Source organism: Ambystoma mexicanum, chromosome 8 (assembly GCF_040938575.1).
Source record: "Ambystoma mexicanum isolate Mex_15411 chromosome 8, UKY_AmexF1_1, whole genome shotgun sequence".
Lineage (NCBI taxonomy): Eukaryota > Metazoa > Chordata > Amphibia > Caudata > Ambystomatidae > Ambystoma > Ambystoma mexicanum.
In genome coordinates, this window is record NC_090929.1 from 993,866,682 (window position 1) to 993,887,332 (window position 20,651).

Sequence of the window (20,651 nt, forward strand, 5' to 3'; positions counted from 1 at the left end):
AAATCCCATCAGGAAGTAATGGTCTTCGATCTCATAAGAGCTGCTCACTTTCCGATTATTCTAGGAATCCCATGGTTAAGAAGGCATAATCCTGTCATTGACTGGACAGCCAATGTAGTGGAATTTCGCTCTGAACAATGTTTTCGATCCTGCCTGTCCAATAAGGAACAAATATGTCCTCAAGTGACTACTCTCTCGGTAAGAAGTATCAACACTATACCAATACACTATCAAAGTTTTGCAGATGTGTTTGCAGACGTTCAACCCAGACCTTTGCCTCCAAATCGCAATGAGGATTGTAAGATCGATCTTGTACCGGATGCTGTGGTTCCTTTTGGACCTATGTTTCCATTGTCTCTTCCTGAAAAGGAAGCTCTAAGAGAATATTTGGATACCAATATCCAAAATGGTCTCATACAAGAATCCACCTCGTCAGCCGGAGCAGCTCTATTTTTCATCCCCAAGAAAGGTACCAAGGAGCTGCACCCTTGTATTGACTATAGGGGTCTTAATAGCTTGACCATTCGGGATCGTTACCCCATGCCCTTGATTAAGGATATAATGGAAGCTGTTCAAGGGGCCAAGTGGTTTACTAAGTTAGACCTAAGAGGAGCATATCATCTCTTGAGAGTTCGTAAAGGCGACGAATGGAAGACCGCTTTCCGGACTCCCTTGGGTCATTACGAGTACAAAGTGATGCCTTTTGGGTTGGTCAATGCACCAGCTCAATTCCAAAGATTTATGGACAAGATTTTCTGTGATCTCTTGGTCAGTTCAGTAGTGGTCTATCTGGATGACATTTTGGTATTTTCATCAACCCTTACACAACATCATCAGCATGTATTAGAAGTACTCCAAAGGCTATGTATTCATCATCTACTAGTCAAACCAGAAAAATGTTTGTTTGAAGCGGTTTCAGTCCCTTATCTGGGATTTATCCTGTCAGAAGGAAGGGTAGAAATGGATCCCAACAAAACCTCAGCCATCCAAAACTGGCCAACTCCAAACTCAGTGAAAAATATACAGAGGACTGACAAATTGTTACCGTAAATTTATCCCGGGATTTTCCAACATTGTTCGGCCCATCACAACCTTACTGAAGAAAGGCACACGATTTTGCTGGAATCAGGAGGCCGATTTAGCTTTCAAACATCTCAAGGTGGTTTTCATTTCCGCACCTATCCTCAGACAACCTGATCAAACTATACCCTTCATTGTACAAACAGATGCCTCCCAAGGAGCTATTGGAGCTGTTCTTCTACAAAGAAAGGAAGATCAACTAGAGCATCCCATCGCTTATTACTCAAGGACACTCTCCCCGAGTGACAAGAATTACTCAGTAGTCGAAAAGGAACTGTTGGCCATCAGACAGGCCTGTGAAGAATGGCAGCATCTTTTACAAGGAGCTAACTTCCCGTTCCAGGTTCGAACTGATCACCGGAATCTTAGCGTACTCAAGAGCATGGAATGCCGAAATTCTCGCCATGCCAGGTGGGCAAATTTTTTTTCTCAATATGATTTTGAACTAACATACTTACCAGGAAAAGAGAATCATCTGGCGCATGCTCTCTCCCGGAGTTTTGGGGAAGAATCGGGTTCATATTCAAATCACGAACAGTTACTCAAAGGGAAGAAATTCATAGGAACGGTGAACACCTTTTTACAACAAGTGTTAGAAGCCCAAGCAAGATCCACCGTCACACATTCACCTTCCTTAATAAAGAAGGGGAAATACTTGTTTAAAGATGACCTGCTGTTCTTACCGAATTCCGTACTACAGTCTCAAGCACTAGCCTGCTGTCACGATCTGCCCACAGCAGGACACAAGGGTCGAGCAACCACTCTACATCTACTAATGAGACACTTTTGGTGGCCGACAATGGTCAAGGATGTGTTACGCTCACCTGACTCCCACAGAGGCGCCGGTCTGATCTGGGCTGCTGCGGCCTCCTCCAGCGTAATGCGTAGGGCCGAGATGTGTCGTTTGTCTGGCCGGTAGGAGTACACTTCTGTGAATGGAGAAAGGGGAATTAACCACCAGTGGAGTTGAACGTACATTTCCCCCACCCCCGTTGTTCTCCCCACTGACCACCTCCGATGTCCCTTCGAAAGTCTCACCTTATGGTTTGAAAGGGTGAGCTCTCCATCCTGCTTCGAGCGCAGGGGCGCGTGATGGACCAGTTGCTCCACTGGTCGAAGGAATTGGTGAGTTCCAGGGCTATTTTGACTGTCCCGGCAAGACGCCATAAGTATGCAGTTCGTAAGAGTTCAAACGCCTGACCATCACTCCTATCCAATCCCGTAATCTGTGGTCTTCTCCTTTATTCAGGTGCTGAGAGAAAACCAGAGTCGAGGAGTTATATCTCTGGCGGTAAAATTAGGTAAGTCTATGGCGGGAGGTGGCTCCTCTTGATTGTCCTTTTGATTCACCCTGTTGTGCTTTTGTTTCCCCTTAGGGGCCGGGGTATGGCGATGGTGCAGTGGGAGCTGCGCCGACCCGAGCAGAGGAATGGTTCCCCCGGTGGCAAATCAGGTAGGTCTTAGGGTGGTAACCAGTATTCCTCTATATGTTCCCTTGGCTCACCTTATTGTCTTTATCTTCCGCTAGGTGCCGGAATGCGGCGGGAACATGCAGGAGGCTGCGGTGAAACGTGAAGATGCTGCGAGGAACGGTGAGTGCAGCTCGGTGCTGCTGCTGGCGATGCGTTGTGTGTAAAAATAAAGTCTTTCCTTTGGTTTGACGTTGCGATGGCTCTGGAATCAGGTAAGAAGCAGGTAAATGTTCTGGTTCTAACCTTTCTCCTTCTTTCCCTTGTTTCTAGGTGCTCCGGGTTCGAGGCGGGCGTGGCTGAAGTCTGGATGCTGCTGCAGGCACGGTGAGCGTTGTTAGGGAGAATTCTCTGTTTAGGCTGAATTTCCTAACCTAGTGAGTCCCCCAGCAGCTTTGCTGGATTTTTGGGGTTTATTTTTTTCTCCTGCCAAGAGTGAGACTCTTTTACCCTCGCTCTTAGGCATGATTTGAGTGTGTTTCTTTGAATCTAGATGTGTTTAATGGGCTATGAGGTCTTTTACTCCATAGGGCTTCATGTGTTTTTGTGATGTGTGTTACACAGCACCCTCAGTGCAGTAACACAGGGGTGTCATAGTGACCCCCCAGTATAGACTCCATACCCTGGGACTGACTACTGTCTCCCAGGGCATGTAAAGTCACCATTGACTTTACTAGTCTCAAATTCTGAACAGAACCAGTACAAACCATCATATTGTGGACGTACTGGCTGGGGCAATTCAATTGCCCCGGGGTCTGTTAGTCGAGGGGGCACGTCTCCGTCCCCCCTGATCGAGTTTTGGCTGATGGCAGTGGATACTACTTTTTATGTTCAACCGCGAATATTTTCCTATGGGATTTCCCATTGTTTTAGGCTACTATCTTTATTTAATTATTTACGGTAGCCTCGAACATACCGCCGGTTTATTTAATTAATATTAATTCTCCGGTTGGTATTTTTTGCCAAAACTTGATTCTAAAATGGAATTTGTGTTCTCTTCTGTGACTCCAACCCAAGTCGAGCCCTTTGTTCCACTTTTTGGCGGGCTTCTCCACAGAAGCCCTCCAAAGTGGTGCCACTCTGTCTGGGGTACTTAGGAGGGGTGGAGGGGAATTTAGGCATCCTGGACTGAGTTGCCTAGGCAACTCACGTCGCACTCCGTCCTGATCGGCTCACGACTTAGCATGTTTGAGTGACAGCTAGGCTGAGTGAATGGGGGTTTTCTGCATAAAAGCAGGGCTTTGGGGACTGGAACTTCAGAAGTCGCCACAGGACCTAAGAATCCGACGAGGGAGAAGCTGAGCCAACCTGCCACGACACCACGACCGGTGGAGCCCTGCTGGACCGTCTCACCACTTTTTCCCAACAACAGAGGAGATCTCCCGTCGGAGAGTCTTCTTCCTTTAACTGGTGGGGATAACCAGTTTCACCGTCTTTTCACTTTCCCGACGTATCTCGTGGCCGCCTTGCCCGTGCCAGGCGCCCCGGCAACCGGGATACCACGTTTTACCACGACCGCGAAACCAAGGAACCTCTTTTAACCGGAAAACTCCGCGGCTGGTTTCTGCCCTGGTAGGGCAACGACCTTCATCTTTCCTCCAAGTCGAGATCTTCTCTTCCCCTGGACGACGACGCAACTTGCACCCACTACCAGGAACAACTGCCACCGCTGGAGGATCCTTCCCACTTAAGGTACCGTGTCCCGCCTGGCTTCCCTTGCTACCGACTGTACGGGATAGATTTAGCCCCCGGCTTTCGAACCTGGGTTAGCCTGGGACACCTTGGCTAAACTTTTCTAAGCCTCTCTAAACGCTTTTCTGAACCCTCTGCAAGACTTTCTAAGCCTAGTGTAACTGTGTGATCTTGGGCGCATTTGTGCTCTGCTCTCTCTAAGAGTGGGCCCTGCCTTTGGACTTTGGCTCACCAGTGACTTTTTGCTCTCTGCCTTGCTAACAGTGTTCTGAAATCGTAGAGTGGTGTACCTCTTCTTATTCTGAATTTTTCCCTCCCTTTTTCACAAACTTATTAGAGTGCAATCTAGTTAAGCGCTCACCTCTGTATGAAAATAAGTGGTGTTTTACTGTGATTTTCTAATAGGGAAAAAGGGGTGTATATATCATAATAGTAACTGTGTTTAGAATATTTTACAATAAGAGTGCTGGAGTGTTTCAACTGTGTGTTTTTAAATAAATAATTATATGGGATACATTACTCACCGTAATCGTATTTCTGATGCTTGTATCTGCTTAGATTCACATGCTGTGCATAGGCCGACATCTAGTGGAAGCTGCGGAGTATTACAGTTTGTTTTTCGAAACTCGAAAATGGGCGTCGACACAGGCGTGCCAGTAATACTATCCCTAGTGTGACGTCCACTGTACCCAAGATCCCTCACGCGTCTAGGATCCTCAGATTGTATTTTTTCTGACATGAGGAAGCATGAGGAGTAGCGTGAGTACAGATAATCCAAGCAGATAGACAGAAAGGTAAGACTACAAGCAATCATGCGCCTTCTCTCGGAGGGGAGGAAGGGTGGGTCGCATGTGAATCTAAGCAGATACAAGCATCAGAAATACAATTACGGTGAGTAATGTATCCCTTCTGAGGCTTGTGGAATCTGCTTAGATCGCATGCTGTGCATAGATTAGCGAGCAGTACCAGAAGAAGGAGGTGGGATGTGAGAAGAGTCATGAGCAAACAGGTGTCTCAGAACCGCTTGTCCCACTTGTGTATCTGTCTTGGAATGAGTGTCAATGCAGTAATGCTGAGTAAAAGTGTGAATAGAGCTCCAAGTAGCTGCTTTGCAAATGGTGTCGAGGGGAACATTTGCAATGAAAGCCAGAGTGGCCCCAATGCCTCTAGTAGAGTGGGCTCTTGGCGTAAAAGGCAGAGTTTTTTCAGAAAGAGAGTAACACAGCTGTATACAGTTGATAATCCACTTCGAGATAGCGCCTTTAGAGACGCGATCTCCCTCTCTGCCTGTAGCTACGGAGACAAACAGTTGATCTGTTTTCCTTAGTGGTCTGGTTTTATTTACATAGTAGAGGACCGCCCTACGCACGTCTAGGGTGTGTAGTTTCACATCAGCCGAGCTTTGCAGGTTCTGGAAGAAAGCCGGAAGCTCGATGGACTGGTTTACATGGAATTTAGATATAAATTTAGGTGAGAACCTAGGGTGTGTGCGTAAAACCAGTTTGTCTTTGTGGACAGTAAAGAAAGGATCCTGCACTGACAGAGCCTGAATTTCACTGACCCTTCTTATAGAGGTAATGGCTACTAAGAAGGCAGTTTTATAAGTCAGGTGTTTGAGACTACTTTTATGCATGGGTTCGAAAGGGGGGCCCATGAGCTTAGCTAGCACCACATTAAGGTCCCATCCTGGCGGTGGGTTAGAAATAGGAGGGTGAAGTCTCTTTACTCCTTCCATGAAGGCTTTAACTACTGGTACTTTCCACCACGACACCTTGTTATGGGATGTGGTGTAAGCCGAGAGGGCAGCCAGGTGTACTTTCAGAGAGTTAAAAAGCAATCCTGCATCCAGCAGGTGGAGCATGTATGTCACAATGTTGGAAGGAATGCAATCAACCGGGTTGATTTGTTTATTCTGGCACCAAATAACAAATCTCTTCCACTTGTCAAAGTAACAGTGCCTTGTGTTTGGTTTCCTGGATTCTTTTAGGATGTCCATGCACCTCTGTGGTAAATTGAGATGTCCAAACTCTATGACCTCAGGAGCCATGCTGCCAGGTTCATTGAGTTGGGTTGCTGGTGCACTGTTTGACCTTGTTGCTGGGACAGTAGGTTGTACCAGGCTGGAAGTTTGATGGGCTCGCACACCGCCATCCTGCGTAGGTGTGGAAACCATGGTTGTCTCGCCCACATGGGAGCAACTAGGATGAGCGTCATCGATTCCTTGTTCATCTTGTACACTACCTTCCTGATGAGAGGAGTTGGTGGAAAAGCGTACGCAAACATCCCTGACCAGTTCATCCACAGGGCGTTCCCTTGGGAGTCTGGCTGGGGGAACCTGGATGCAAATCCTGGGCATTGTTTGTTTTCGCTTGTGGCGAATAAGTCTATAGTGGGGAAACCCCACTGAGAGAAGAGATCTTCTACGATCTCTCTGTGAAGGACCCATTCGTGTTCTTCTGGGAGGGAGTCTCTGCTTAGAGCATCCGCTAGGGAATTGAGCTCCCCTGGAACATGTTGCGATGACAGGAAGATGTTCCGTCTGAGTGCCCATATCCAGATTTTCTGGGCAAGCTTGGACAGATTTGGCGAACGAGTCCCTCCTTGCTTGTTCAGATAGAACATGGCTGTCGTGCTGTCCGTCCGGATCTGCACCGACAAGTTTATTAGATGGGGCTCGAACGCCCGAAGCGCTCTGAATACTGCCAGAAGCTCTAGCAGGTTGATGTGGTTCTTGGCTACTGAGTGAGACCAGAGACCCTGAGCTGTGTGGTGGAGATGGTGAGCTCCCCACCCAGTCAGGCATGCATCTGTAGTCACCACTGCCTGTACTTCGGGATCGTAAAAGGGTTTTCCCCTTGCGAGATTCTCTCTTGTCCACCAGTGTAGGCTCTGTACAAGTGTTGGCGAAACGACCACTAGATCGTCCCACTGACCACTTGCCTGAGACCACTGTTTCGCCAACCATTCCTGCATAGGACGCATGCGCAGTCGCGCGTGGGGGACCAGGTAAATCCATGACGCCATCATGCCCAGTAACCGCATTGCTTTGCATACCGTTATTTGTTGACCGGACTGATAATGTGGAATTTGCAGTAGTATATTCCGAATTCTCTCTTCCGAAGGGAAGGTCAACCCTTTCTGAGTATCTAGGATTGCTCCTAGGAACTGTTTTGAGGTGCTTGGCACTAGGCTTGACTTCTTCTCGTTGATTGAGAAGCCTAATTCGTGGAGGAGGTCGATAGTCCTTTGAATGTTTGTCCTGCAAATTCCTGGGGTTTCCACCATTATGAGCCAGTCGTCCAGATAAGGGTACACTGGGATTGCCTCCCTGCGTAGGTGTGCAGCTGCCACCGCCAGTACCTTGGTGAATACCCTTGGTGCTGAAGCTATCCCGAAGGGCAGTACCTTGAATTGGTAGTGGCGACTGTCCACCTTGAAGCGCAAGTACTTTCTGTGCGCTGGGAGCATGGAAATATGAAAATAAGCATCTTTCATATCCAAGGTTGCCATGTAATCCCCCTTTTTTAGGAGGGGGATTACCTCTTGTAGCGTGGTCATACGGAATTTTTGGGGCTTGACATACTTGTTGGCAGGCCCTAAGTCCAGTACTGGGCGCATTGTCAAATCTTTCTTTGGCACAAGGAAGTAAGTTGAATAGATACCCTTGTTTACCTGGTGTCCTGGGACGAGTTCTATCGCGTCCTTTTCTAGCAGAATGGCAATCTCCTCGAGAAGGATCTTCTGATGTTCTAAGGAGTGTACTCTTTGTCGTGGAGGATGGTTCCGGGGACGCTGCAGTAATTCTATACAATATCCTGTGGACACTGTTGACAGCACCCATCTGTCTGAGGTGATCCCTTCCCAACCCTGGGTGAAGTTGGAAATGCGTCCCCCTACTGGGGTTGCGTGAGAAGGGACCCTGAACTGAGCGTCACTGCTTTGGTGGAGGCGTGCCACCTCCCTTGTTGGGGCTGCCTCTGCCTCTTCCACGCCCTCTTTTGTTACCCCTGCCGTAACTTTGGGTAGACTGCTGGCTGTTGTTCCACTGTGTACCCTGTCCCTGGGCATAGTTGCCTCTTTGTGAATTTTGGCCGCGTGGGCGACGAAAATTACTATTCCCCCTCTGGTTAGGGGGTTTGTTGGTTAGTTGGCCAAGGGATTTCAGTGTCTCGTATTCGTCCTTGGCGTTTTTCAGTGCGTCTTCGACCGCTTTCCCAAACAATAGATCGGGTTCCACCGGCTTGTCTATTAATGAAGCCTGAGTTTCTGTTTTGAACCCCGACTGCCGTAACCACGCATGTCTTTTGATAACAGTACCTTCTGCTATCAATCTTCCTGCGTTGTCCGCGGCGTCGAAAGTTGCTTTTAATATGCAACCAGACACGGCTCTCCCTTCTGCCGAGATCCGAGCCAATTGGCCCTTTAACGGTTCAGGAGCAGAGGCTATGAGCGCCGCGGCCTCTTCCCATTGATGGCAGTTGTAGCTGGCCAACAGGGTGGTGGAGTTAGCAATCCTTGCTTGGTAGGCGGACGTTGAGGCTACCTTCCTGCCAAACCCGTAAAGTTTCTTGCTCTCCTTGTCGGGAGGAGCTTCTGATGAAGATAAGGGTGTTCCAGCCCTCTTCCGAGTGTTGGTAACAACTAGGGAGTCTGGTTTAAGATGTCCTCTTATATAGAGAGGGTCAGACTGGGCTGCCCGGAAAAGCTTTTCGACCCTGGGGTTGACTGCTCTGGTGAGGTTTGGGTTCACCAGGGACGGATCTATTCTTCGTTGGATGGATTTAAGGATAGGGATGGTCTGAGCGACCGGCCTCCTCTCTCCCACCAACTCTTCTGCGAAGTCCCTTTCCTCCTGTACACCGTGGGTGTCGATGTGGAAATGTTCTGCCGCGCGAGCGAGAACCTCATTAAGAAGGGGCTGGTTATCGACTGGCGAGTCGGTAACTGGGGCTTCGTTCTCTACCGGGGAATCTACTCTGTAAATTTCCTCGCTCATGTTCTCCCTCCTCCTGATCCTCATCATCCGCATAGTATTCCGTCCCGGTTTGTTCCTCCATAATTTCAAACTCCTGGTCCCCCTCAGGGAATGGAGTAGAGTAAGGCTGCACCTCGAAGGGTTCAGGTCTTTCGAACCGGGCCTTTTTACTTAGGGGGATAGGATCAGTGGAACCTGAGGGTGTGGCCCCCTGAGGGTCATACGAGAGGAAATGTTCTGGATTCTTGTCGTAGAAATCAGCCAAGGAAGACATCCTTGACATGACCCTGTCTATGTCTTCACTGGACCATTCTTTGGAACAGGGGATGAATTTAGTAGGCAATTTAGGGGACTTATCAAGGGTACCCTTGCTGGATGTTGATCTCTCAGTAGACTTGAATTTGTCTGTCTGCTTAGGGGGGAAGGATGGTCGTACAGGAGTGGAAGAATGTGCTTTCCGCTGTTTCCCCCCCTCCCCGTGCGTGGAAAAATGTTTTCCCTGTCCCTTGGAGGCCCCGGAGACTTTCGACGCCTGGCGTCGAGGATCGGGAGAGGTATCTGTGTTTTTCGAGCGTGGGGCCTCGCTGGTGTTAACTGCGGGCTCCGTCTCTTGGAGCGCGGCCTGGGGGTGGAAGTCGTCTTCGTCCTCCGACGATCGAACTTCCGTTAGTCTAGGGAGCGAGGCACTCTTGGCAAGAGTGGATGATTGCCTTGCGTCATGAGGCGATCTCGATCGAGAGCGCCCAGAGGACACCGAGTCGGACCGTTCTATCTGTGCCTCTTTCCGAGAAGTCGACGTCGTCGAGATTCGGTTGGACTTAGTGTGCTTAGTGTGTGTAGGGTGTGTAGCGCTTTCGTCGCCGGGGGTCTTCCCCATAGCCACCGTGCCGGACGACCTTCCGAGGTCGGGGACCTGCGCTCGGCTGTCTTTCGACGCCGTAATGCCCTCGCCGTCCGAAAGTACGGCGTCGCTGCCATCGCTGAAGGCGCCCTCCGCTGCCATGGCCGCCTGCCTGGCGTGGTGGGCCCAACGCTTAGTCGAACGGTCCTTAAGTGTCTTAGGTTTAAACCTACTACACGCTCTGCAGTTCGCTTCGGGGTGGTCCCTCGGCAAGCAGAGATTGCACGAGGCGTGCCTGTCGACCCAAGGGTATTTGCGGTTGCACTTGGGGCAGAATTGGAAAGGGGTACCCTCCATACGCACCTAAAGGCAGCGGGCTGGTAAGTGTATGAAATATATAAGGTAAGGTGTACCTATATACCAAGAGTGAAGAGTATGTACCAGCCCCCACTCTCCCTACTTGCAGGGCCGAGGCCAGCGGCCTACCAGGCCCGGGCCGAGGCCAGCGGCCTTCCGAGGCCCGGGCCGAGGCCAGCGGCCTTCCGAGGCCCAGATCCGTCGTGCGGCAGCCGACGGTCGATGTCTTCTCCAGCCGTCGTCGAGTGTAGAGGGTCGACGTTGGGGTGGGGAAGGATGTCAATAAAGAATTATAAATTTCAATTATTAGCAAAAGTATGGCTAAGGCCAGGGGACTCCGCAAGATGCTTCCGACCAGTATGGCGGAAAAAAACAATCTGAGGATCCTAGACGCGTGAGGGATCTTGGGTACAGTGGACGTCACACTAGGGATAGTATTACTGGCACGCCTGTGTCGACGCCCATTTTCGAGTTTCGAAAAACAAATTGTAATACTCCGCAGCTTCCACTAGATGTCGGCCTATGCACAGCATGTGATCTAAGCACATTCCACAAGCCTCAGAAACTTTGATACCCAAGCTCTGGTCAGTGTTTGCTTGTATTATTGTATCTGAGTGCCTATTGAGTATACTTTGCATACTGCCTAACTCTTCTTGAGGGAAGTCTGACTGCTCAGCCACAGCTACCAGGTAAATCTGGGTGATACAGACTGCTACCAAGTGGGTTTACTGCCAACATCTGTAGTCTTAAATCTTTTGCAGTGGTCCCTAAGGGAACTGCACAGGTTTCTGCCTAACAAGCGTTACGCTGCTGGATGCAGAATAACGCGAAGCGTGGGCTGCTCTTCGGGCGTGGTTTAAATAGCCTCCAAAGTAGTTCCAGGTAAGTATTCCTCCACCGCCACACCCGAGTGGCAAAATAGTCCCTAGGTAAAGTAGTCCCTTCTAGGCCTCTTGAGGGCTTGGATCCCTTGCAGCATGGTCTGCATCAGGTAAGTCCAGGTAAGTTTTCCCTTTATGAGCCTGGCGCCTATGGCGCCAGGACGGAAGTCTCATATGAGCCTGGCGCCAAAGGCGCCAGGACTGTGTCCAGATGGCCCCTAACAGGGGTCGCTGGGCCTTTCCCCGGGAACGTGATGCCTGCTCCCGGGGCTGCTGGACCTGGTCTGGTTCCCCGGGGGTAGGCATCCTGACAGGATGTTCATGCCTATGTATCCTCTTGTCCCACGTGTACTCAAAGTAAATACAGCACAGCCAAGCCACTGGGCCTTCTTCAGCAAGACTCATTACCGTCTGGTCCCTGGCAACACACATCTGTGGATTTTATCATAGACTTACCTCCATCTGAAGGATTCATAGCTGTCATGGTAGTAGTAGACTCATTCAGTAAACTTGCTCATTTTTCCCCTCTCCAGGGAACCCCATCTGCCACCAAGACTGCAGAAATATTTCTGAAAGACATAGTTAAACTACATGGACTACCACACACAATAGTCTTGGTTCGAGGCACTTAATTTACCTCCAAATTCTGGACCTCGTTGTGTAAATAATTGCAAATACAAAGGGCGCTGTCATCCGGATTCCATCCCGAGAGCAACGGACAGACTGAACTTCTAAACGCTACACTGGAACAATACCTCAGATGTTACTGCAACCCGATACAGGGTGATTGGAGTCAACTTCTATCCATAGCCGAGTTCTCCTATAATAACAGTGCACTCGGCGATTGGTATGAGTCCTTTCAAGTGTACTTATGGATATGAACCTCGACATATCCCACAGTCAGTGATCCCAACCACCAACATACCCACTTTAGACCAATTGTTCGACACCCTCAAACAAACCCACTCGAGGGCTCAGGAAACTTTAACGGCCAGCCGTCAAGCATATAAGAAATGGGCAGACAGGAATCGACGAGCAAACCCGACCTGGAAGCCAGGAGATAAGGTTTGGTTATCCACAAAATACCTACCAAAGCGGATACATCCGGGAAAATTCACTCCAAGGTTTATTGGTCCATTCATCATTGACCAGCAAAATAATCCAGTAGCTTTCCAGCTTAAGCTACCATCTTCCCTACGAAGGATCCATCCAGTGTTTCATGTATCCCTTCTCAAAGAATACAAAAGAGATCCATACCAAAGACAAATCAAGAGATGCATCCCAAACTTAGAAGAAGATCCCGAATATGAAGTATCTCGCATCTTGGACTCTCGTTACAGACACGGGGTTCTCCAGTACCTCATACTTTGGAAAGGATACCCTTGGACTGAAAGATCCTGGGAACCAGCAAGGAACCTCAGTGCACCCAGACTTCTACGTCTCTTCCATAGGAACCATCCAGGGAAACCCAGGGGGGGGTCCAGTGGAGGAGAGGTTAAACTGTCATGACACGTCCGTCATGGAAGTTGTGGACTAGATAGAAGAAACACTAATGGAACCATCTGCTGCAGTCTAGTGTTTTTCCTGTCGTGCCACGCCCCCTTAGGCACGACGTTATCTACGCACCGGACAGTTACGCCAGTGCGTTGCAAACCTCTGTTTCCGCTTTGGGTCTACACGCTGTGTTTTCTCCTTCGCGTGATTATACTCTGCCCTTCTGCTGTTCCCCGTTTTTGGCTCCGTTTCCTGTTTTCCTCCGCTGTTTGCCTCCCGCCTTGCCTTCTGCTTACCTTGCATCCAGCATTCCTCCGTTCCCGCTACTCTTCTTGTGCGACTCCGCTTCCACTCCGCTGCAGTCCATTCTCCTCCCCCTTCGCCCTGCTGTGCCTGGATTCCGCTTTGCTTGGTTTGAAAGAGACTTCTGGGAATCGTAGTCTTCACTCTACTGCATTCCATCCTGCAACTGTCAACCATTTTGCCAGGGTTTTTTCCGGCCTACGCCTTTTTCCCTGGAATTAGGAGCGGACTCCCTGGGGGTCCCACTGCCGAGCAGTCTGCTAACTGGCAAGGTGGCCTCCAGACGAGTCCGTCCCAAAGCCTGCAAAGAGAGACACGAGGGATCTTGGAGGAACAGAAGGACGATTTCTACAGAGAGCTCCTCTGAAGATCAAGAGACAGGTGAGGAGGAAGAGGAGGAGGAGGATTATCAGGGAATTGACCTTAACATAGAACCCCCCAAACCTGAGACTTGCAAATGAAATTGGAAAGTTTCTTACAGTATTATAAGATTAACAACTTAACTGTAAACCCTCAGATATGGTGCTAAGGCACAACTCTTGGCTGGAGGTTCCAAAGTTCCTACAAGCTGAAATAAGTGTACTGATTGAGATACATTATTAAACATGTAAATAATATTCGCTGCTTGTTAGCTTGTGCTGAAAATCAGGACCAACGTTAAAAAGAGTGGCATGAATCATCACAATTCAAAGAGCTTTTCAAGAATGGACATCTTTACCATTACTTCCTAATCCTCTCGACTTATTCTTTGCAAAAGCAGTGTGAACCCCTACACTCCTTAAACTAACTACAATTATGGTCAAACTTGAGATGAGATGTATTCTTCTGGGTGAATGTTAAGAGTATGCTGCAGAAGGACGACAGCAATTATTTAAAACAAGTAGTGAAAAAAGCCAACAGTGTTTGTGGTTGCAGTTCTTTCTTGCAATTCCCGTTTATACGAATGTATGCAGTAAATACTTCAACATACCAAGTACTAATTTTCAAAGTTACAAAACTAGTTTGTGAGACATAATATTAGTAAAAGACATAGTACATATGCTTCTTTAGCTGTGGTGTATGGAATAGGTTTTGTGTTTATATTTTTTAACATTTAAAGTAGTTACTGGGCATACAGAAGCAAGTATTTACTGCATTCATACCTATAAATATAAAATGCCATAAAGAACGACAAACACAAACTCTTGGCGTTTGCTAGTGCTTGTTTAAACTTGTATTTATGTATGTATGTATTTATGGATGGGAAGTATAAAAGCGTAAACCTAGTGAGAAGCAAGAGCACTGGACATGGAGGAATCTTCTCTCCCATATTGAAAAAAAGTATCAGAAAGGGAGGGGCTTTGGGTGGTCGGGGGAATACTGCACAAATGAGGCACACACCCTGAAGTGAGGTCACTGCCTTACCCATGGAAAACAGCCCATCAGAGTTCTGTCCCCAACCCTACAAATAAGAAAAACAATCTGCAACTTTGAGATTGTTAGATCTTTGAAATTGTGGGTGGAAATGTGTAGTAGTAAACGTCGAATGAATGAGCTTAAACCTCAAGGTCTCCCACTTCCAATACGTGAGGGAAAGAATCTATAGATGGACTTGAGAGGTGGAGGGCTAACCCCTTCATGTGCTAAAGGGGAAAAGGCCTGAAAATGAGCTGGATAGGCCACTACAGTGAATTAAGTTCCGTTAACGCTATTTGTTAAACAGGTTTGTTAATGAACCAAGGATTGGCAGCCTGTTAGAGAATATTCAACATCATGTGAACATATGAAAGATCCAATGCTTGAGAACATTTATTTATTTTATTGCTTTAAGTGTGGATTTAGCTCGAGAGCAGTGGAGCACTGCACAGGATGTGCGTAGCCAGCATGTTGCCACAAAACCTTACATTAAACGTAGAACTAATTTTCCATTCCAAGATACAAATATGCAAATCGTGAAAGGGGTTAGCCATGTACCACTAGGTATTGCGGACACTTAGAAGCCAGACGGCATGAAAGTGATTACGTCAAAAGTAACCCAAATCTGAAACCGAAAAATATACACAATAAATAAAATGTGACATCCTACTTTAACATGGCTGCTTCTTGTCTCATCTTTAATTCACACCACTCCAGAAAGCGCATGCTCTTTCTAACATAGTAAACATTACAAAGACATGTTATCAATTCAAGATTTATAATTGGACCTTAAAGGGATGCCGAAATAAGATCTCTCACTTAAACATTCAGATAACAAAATGGCTTACTCTGCCCAAAGTCTGGAGGATCAACAGAGGAGCCCATCCATTCTTCCACTTGCTTCATGTCCATTTCCTCTTCTTGTTTACAGTAGTCGGCCATCCACGAAGTTTTTGTGCTAACATACTGCTCTGAAAACATATTTGAAAGGAAACAAAAGTAAAGGTACTTTCAAAGCTGACCAATTGCTTTTGTGACTGAGGAGCAACTGACTTGCCTTCAGTAATATTCTTAATAGCATTCCTCCCACAGATTTCTCATTTCTAGAAATAATTGCAGCTGTTGAAGGGCTGAGGAACTTCACAATCACCAGTCAAGGAATCATTGAAGCAGCTGCATCTGGGCAAATAATTATAAAAGCAATGGAAGACTATGTACAGCTGGGGCTTTAACGGTGCACAGGCCACAATTCACTTACGCAAGCCCTGGCCTCTATACATCAGTCCCACCACTGTCAATGCTCAAAAGAGGGAATGTGAGGATGGTGGGCAAGTAGTCTTGTCAGAGGGCATAATAAAAGTTACTTACCTGTAAACATAGCTAATAATTGGTATCTTTCAAAGATTGGAATGTTTGAGCATTTCTTAACGTCAAATTGGTGATCACCAGAAAAGATAACTAAATACATAATCTATATGACCAGCATTATTTACCCAGTAATAATTTGTCTGTGGCTATAGTTGCTTGTAATCACATGCTTTGTATAGGCAGCCATCTAGTGGTTTGCCAGGAGTATTATACTTCGTTTTTCTCAAAGTCGAAAAAGGGCCTCGACAGTGCCGTTCTCTGTGTGTACAGGCACCCATGATCCTCCAAGCATCAACATCCTAAAATTGTTATTCTGATATGAAATCCACATGAGAGATTGCTTCAGCTTCCACGTGGGGAAGTGGGTGGCAGTCCAGACAGAAGCCATAGTAAGACAATTACTATGTAAGCAATGCTCGTCTTCTGTGGCTTGTGAAGCTTCTTATATGTACATGCTTTTCATATGAGAACCAGCAGTACCTGAGTGAGTACCCGAGGAATGTGGTCGGTGAACCGAAGGAACAGTTGCAAAAAGATGATTAAGTATTGTTTAACTATTAAATATTGATTAAGTATTAATACATTGTATTGTATTAAGAGAGTCTGCTCTTGCTTGCATGTATACGCTGCAATGTTGTGCAACCCTGTATAAATTTCATCTAATGGAATGATTGCGCTCAAGTGCATCAATGTTCTCAATGAGTCACAAAACAAAAAGAATGGGTTTTTCACTTTTATTATGAGAACATACACAAAAAAGACAATTGGTGTGCAAAAACTAGGGTTGGCCCCAGAAAGCTTTTACTCATCCTTGAAGGGGCCACCCACCGGTGTAGCCAAGGCTCCCTACTCCAAAAGGTCTAACTGTAGTAGACTGATTTCTACCGTCTAGTCTATCCCTGTCCTAGGGAGGGCAAAAAAGCAGTAACTTTATGTTATGTTACTTTGCATTTATATAGCGCCTTATGTATCATTGGTATGATCTCAAAGCGCTCGTAGGTTGAACGCCCTCGGAAACCGTAGTTCAAGTCAGGAGAGGCAGAGAGAGAGGGAGAGAGAGAGAGAGAGAGTGTGGGTGCACCGGATATGTGTGCCGCTGGTGTGGCATTTGCATGATAGCTGCTTCTTAGCAGAAGGTGTGATGGTTGGGAGGTCAGGAATATGTGTTCATTCTGGTGGGTTGATACCCAGAGTGATTTCTGGCTGCGTTAGGCCTGAGGAGACGCTTAGGCTGGCGGTGTGTGCTCAGCTGGCTGAGTAATTAGGATGATGAGGAGTATGTGGCAGGTGTTAGTATGAGAACAGCTATACCAAATGTGTCATAGTATTGCAGTGTTCTAGTTGAGTGGTGGTGTATAGGAGAGAATTAGCTTGGTGGTGTGATATGGTGGATTTCGGTAAGGCGCTTGAGATCGAGCGCTCCTCTTTACCATCAATTCAATCAGTTTTATTCACTCTGACCGTTTATTCAACTTCGTCTGTTCATACATTTCATCTGGCTTGTCATTTAGTTTACTAGTCTTTACATTCATTGCATCATTCGTTCCTTCATCTACATAAACTACTCCATCCAATCTGTTGATCCATATCATCCTTCCCATCTGTTTAGTGTGTTCCATCTGTTCCATCTTTTTTATTCGTTCGATCTGTTCCATGTGTTTTACCCACTTCATCAGTTCAATCTGCTGCATTCGTTCAATCCATCCACTCCATCCGTTGCATGCACTCCATCCGTTCCATGTACTTCATCCATACCATGCACTCCAACCGATCCATCCATTCCCTCTTACGTTCCATGAACTCCCTCCGTACCATGCACTCCAAACGATCCATCCGTTCCATCCAATCCATTGGTTCTTTCTACTTCATCGGTCCCATTCACTCTATCCATTCCATTCACTCTATCCTTTTCATGCACTACCTCCGTTCCATGCACTCCCTCCATTCTATCCGTTCCACGCACTCCATCCGTTACATGTACTTCATCCATACCATGCACTCCAACCGTTCCATCCATTCCATTCGTTCCATTCGTTCCATCCACTCTATCCGTTCCATCCACTCCATTGTTTCTATCAATTTCTTTGGTTCCATGCACTCCCTCCATTCTATGCACTGCATTCGTTCCATGTACTTCATCAATACCATGCACTATATCCGTTCCCTCCACCCGTTCCATGCACTCCATCCGTTCCGACCGTTCCATGCACTCCCTCCGTTCCATCCACTCCATGCGTTCCATCCACTCCGATCCACTCTATCTGATCCATCCGTTCCGGCCACTCCATCCGTTCCCTCCACTCCATCTGTTCTATTCACTCCATCTGTTCCATCCAGTTGGTTTGTTCCATCCGCTCTATTTGTTCCATCTGGTCTATCAGTTCCATCCCCTCCATCCGTTCTAACCACTATACCTGTTTTATCTATTCACTCTACTCCATCTGTTCCATTCACTCCAGTCCGCTCTGTTCGTTTCATCTGCTCTATCCGTTCTATCCATTCCAATTTTCGTTCTACTCCATCTGTTCCATACACTCCATCTGTTCCATACACTCCATCTGTTCCATACACTCCATCTTTTCCATCCACTTCATCAGTTCCATCCTTTCTACCGGTCTCATCCACTCTACCTTTTCCATTCACTTCATCTGTTCCATACACTCCATCAGATCGATGTACTCTAACTGTTCCCTCCGCTTCATCCATTGCATCAACTCCGTCTGTACTGTCTACTGTATCCGTTTCATCCACTGTATCCGTTCAGTCCATTTGATCTGTTCCATTTGTTAAAGCTACTCATTTTTCCATTCGTTCAATCTGCTCGGTAGTCTCATCCGTTCATTCCACTAATCCGTTTTATCTGTTCGACTCCTGCCATCCGTTCAGTCTGTTCCATCCATTCATTCATTCGTTCGTTCCACCAACTCCATCTGTTCCATCCGTTCTAACCCCTCTATGTGTTTCGTCTCTTCCAGTCGCTCTGCTAGCCAGTACGTTTACTCTGTTCTATCTGATGCGTCTGTTCCATCTACTTCATTGTTCGTTTTGACAAGTAGGCTTATTCCCGTTAGCTCTTTGTTCCATCCTTTGTATTCACTCTATCCGTTTGATTCATTCTGTGTGTTCGATCCGCTCTATCCGTTCAGACAACTTCATCTGTTTCCTATACCCCCTCCGCTCAATTCAGTCACCTTTTCCATCCATTTCATTCCTTTGTCCACTTTATCTGTCCACTCGATCATTTCCACGCGTTCGATCTACTTTTCTGTTTTGTTTAGTCGGTCGGTGCTATATATTTTCATCCGTTCGTTACATTTCATCTATTCAGGATACTTCTTTTAATCCCTTCTTCTTCGATTCTATCCAATTCTTCTTCTGTTCTGTCCACTTTTTCCGTCCCAGCCACGTCTTGCGTCCCCAGCCACGTCTTGCGTCCCCAGCCACGTCTTGCGTCCCAGCCACTTCTTCCGTTCTATTCATTTATTCTGTTCTACTCACTTCTTCGGTTCCATCCATTTCATTCTGGATCAATCCACTTGCTTCGTTCCATCTGCTTCAGCTGTTTCATCCGCTTCATCAAATCCATCTACTTGTTCTGTTCCATCCACTTGCTCCGTTCCATCCGATCCATCCACTTTGTTCGTTCCATCCACTTCGTCCGTTCCATCCATTGCATTCGTTTCACCCACTGCATCTATTTCATCCACTTCATTCCTTTCATCCACTTCATTCGTTCTATTCAGTTTATCCATTTTTATTTACCTTAGCAGTATTAGTTTTCCATTTTCTCAATTGGGTCTCGATGCTGGATTGTTATTTTTGATGCAGCAACCATTGGCTACTGTTTATTGTTACTGTTATACTGTTTGTGTTAAGAGTACATTTTTAGGGGAAGAGCCACGTTTTCAGTAATCTGCGGAAAGACATGAGGTCTTCGGTGAGTCGGATGTGGGATGAAGTGAGTTCCACAGAGTGGGGGCCAGGGCTGAGAATGATGATTCACCTAACCTGACTGAGTTGGTTTTTGGTATCACTAGGAGGCAGGCAGAGTTTGATCTAAGAGTGCATGGTGGATGGAAGGGTTTTAGTTTGTTCTGAAGATATTGAGGTCCGGTTTTATGCACTGCTCGGTGCGAGATGCATAAGGTTTTGAAGGTCACCCTTCGGGCAACCGGAAGCAAGTGCAGAGTTTTGAGAGCTGGGGAGATGTGATCTCTTGGGCCAAGTGCTAGTAGCAGTTTGGCTGCAGCATTTTGCGCTCTTTGAAGTTAGGTCAGGTGGTACGCATGGGCTCCGAGGTAGAGGGGGTTAGCATAGTCCAGTCTTGACATAACAATTGATTGGACCGCAGCGTCTGTTGGGAAAGGAGAGGTATGGAAAAATGTGCCCAAGAATTTTGAGGTGGTAGTGGCAGGATTTAGAGACGTTGTTGACTTGGAGCGAGAGGGTTAGGTCAGAGTCGAGAGTGCATCCAAGGTTTTTTACTGAGTTTGAGGTTGTCAGGGAGTTGCCCATGGCTGATGGCCAGGGTACGGGGTGCGTAAGAAGTTCGGTGTTGCCACACACCATGATTTCAGTTTTGGAGTGGTTTAACAGGAGGTGGTTTGTGGTAATCCAATGATCAATGTCAAGGAGGCAGGCAACGAGGTTGGGTTGGCAGTTGAGTTTTGAATTAAGGAGTTTTAGGATTAGTTGGGTGTCATCGGCGTAGTTGTAGCACATGATATTGTACAAGCGGATTATTTGTGTGAGGGTGGACATATAGTATATGGGTATATCCTACACTAACTACGCGG

The 20,651-nt window shown here is 47.1% G+C and overlaps 1 protein-coding gene across 1 annotated transcript in view; it reads right to left on the reverse strand.

Annotated features, from left to right (window-relative positions):
- The window catches only part of VPS13D (vacuolar protein sorting 13 homolog D), a 3,263,180-nt gene that overhangs the window by 1,240,142 nt on the left and 2,002,387 nt on the right, over positions 1–20,651 (reverse strand). The window contains exon 39 of the mRNA XM_069610908.1: positions 15,336–15,458. Coding sequence (XP_069467009.1) covers positions 15,336–15,458 — 123 coding nt within the window. The remainder of the gene's footprint in view (positions 1–15,335; positions 15,459–20,651) is intronic.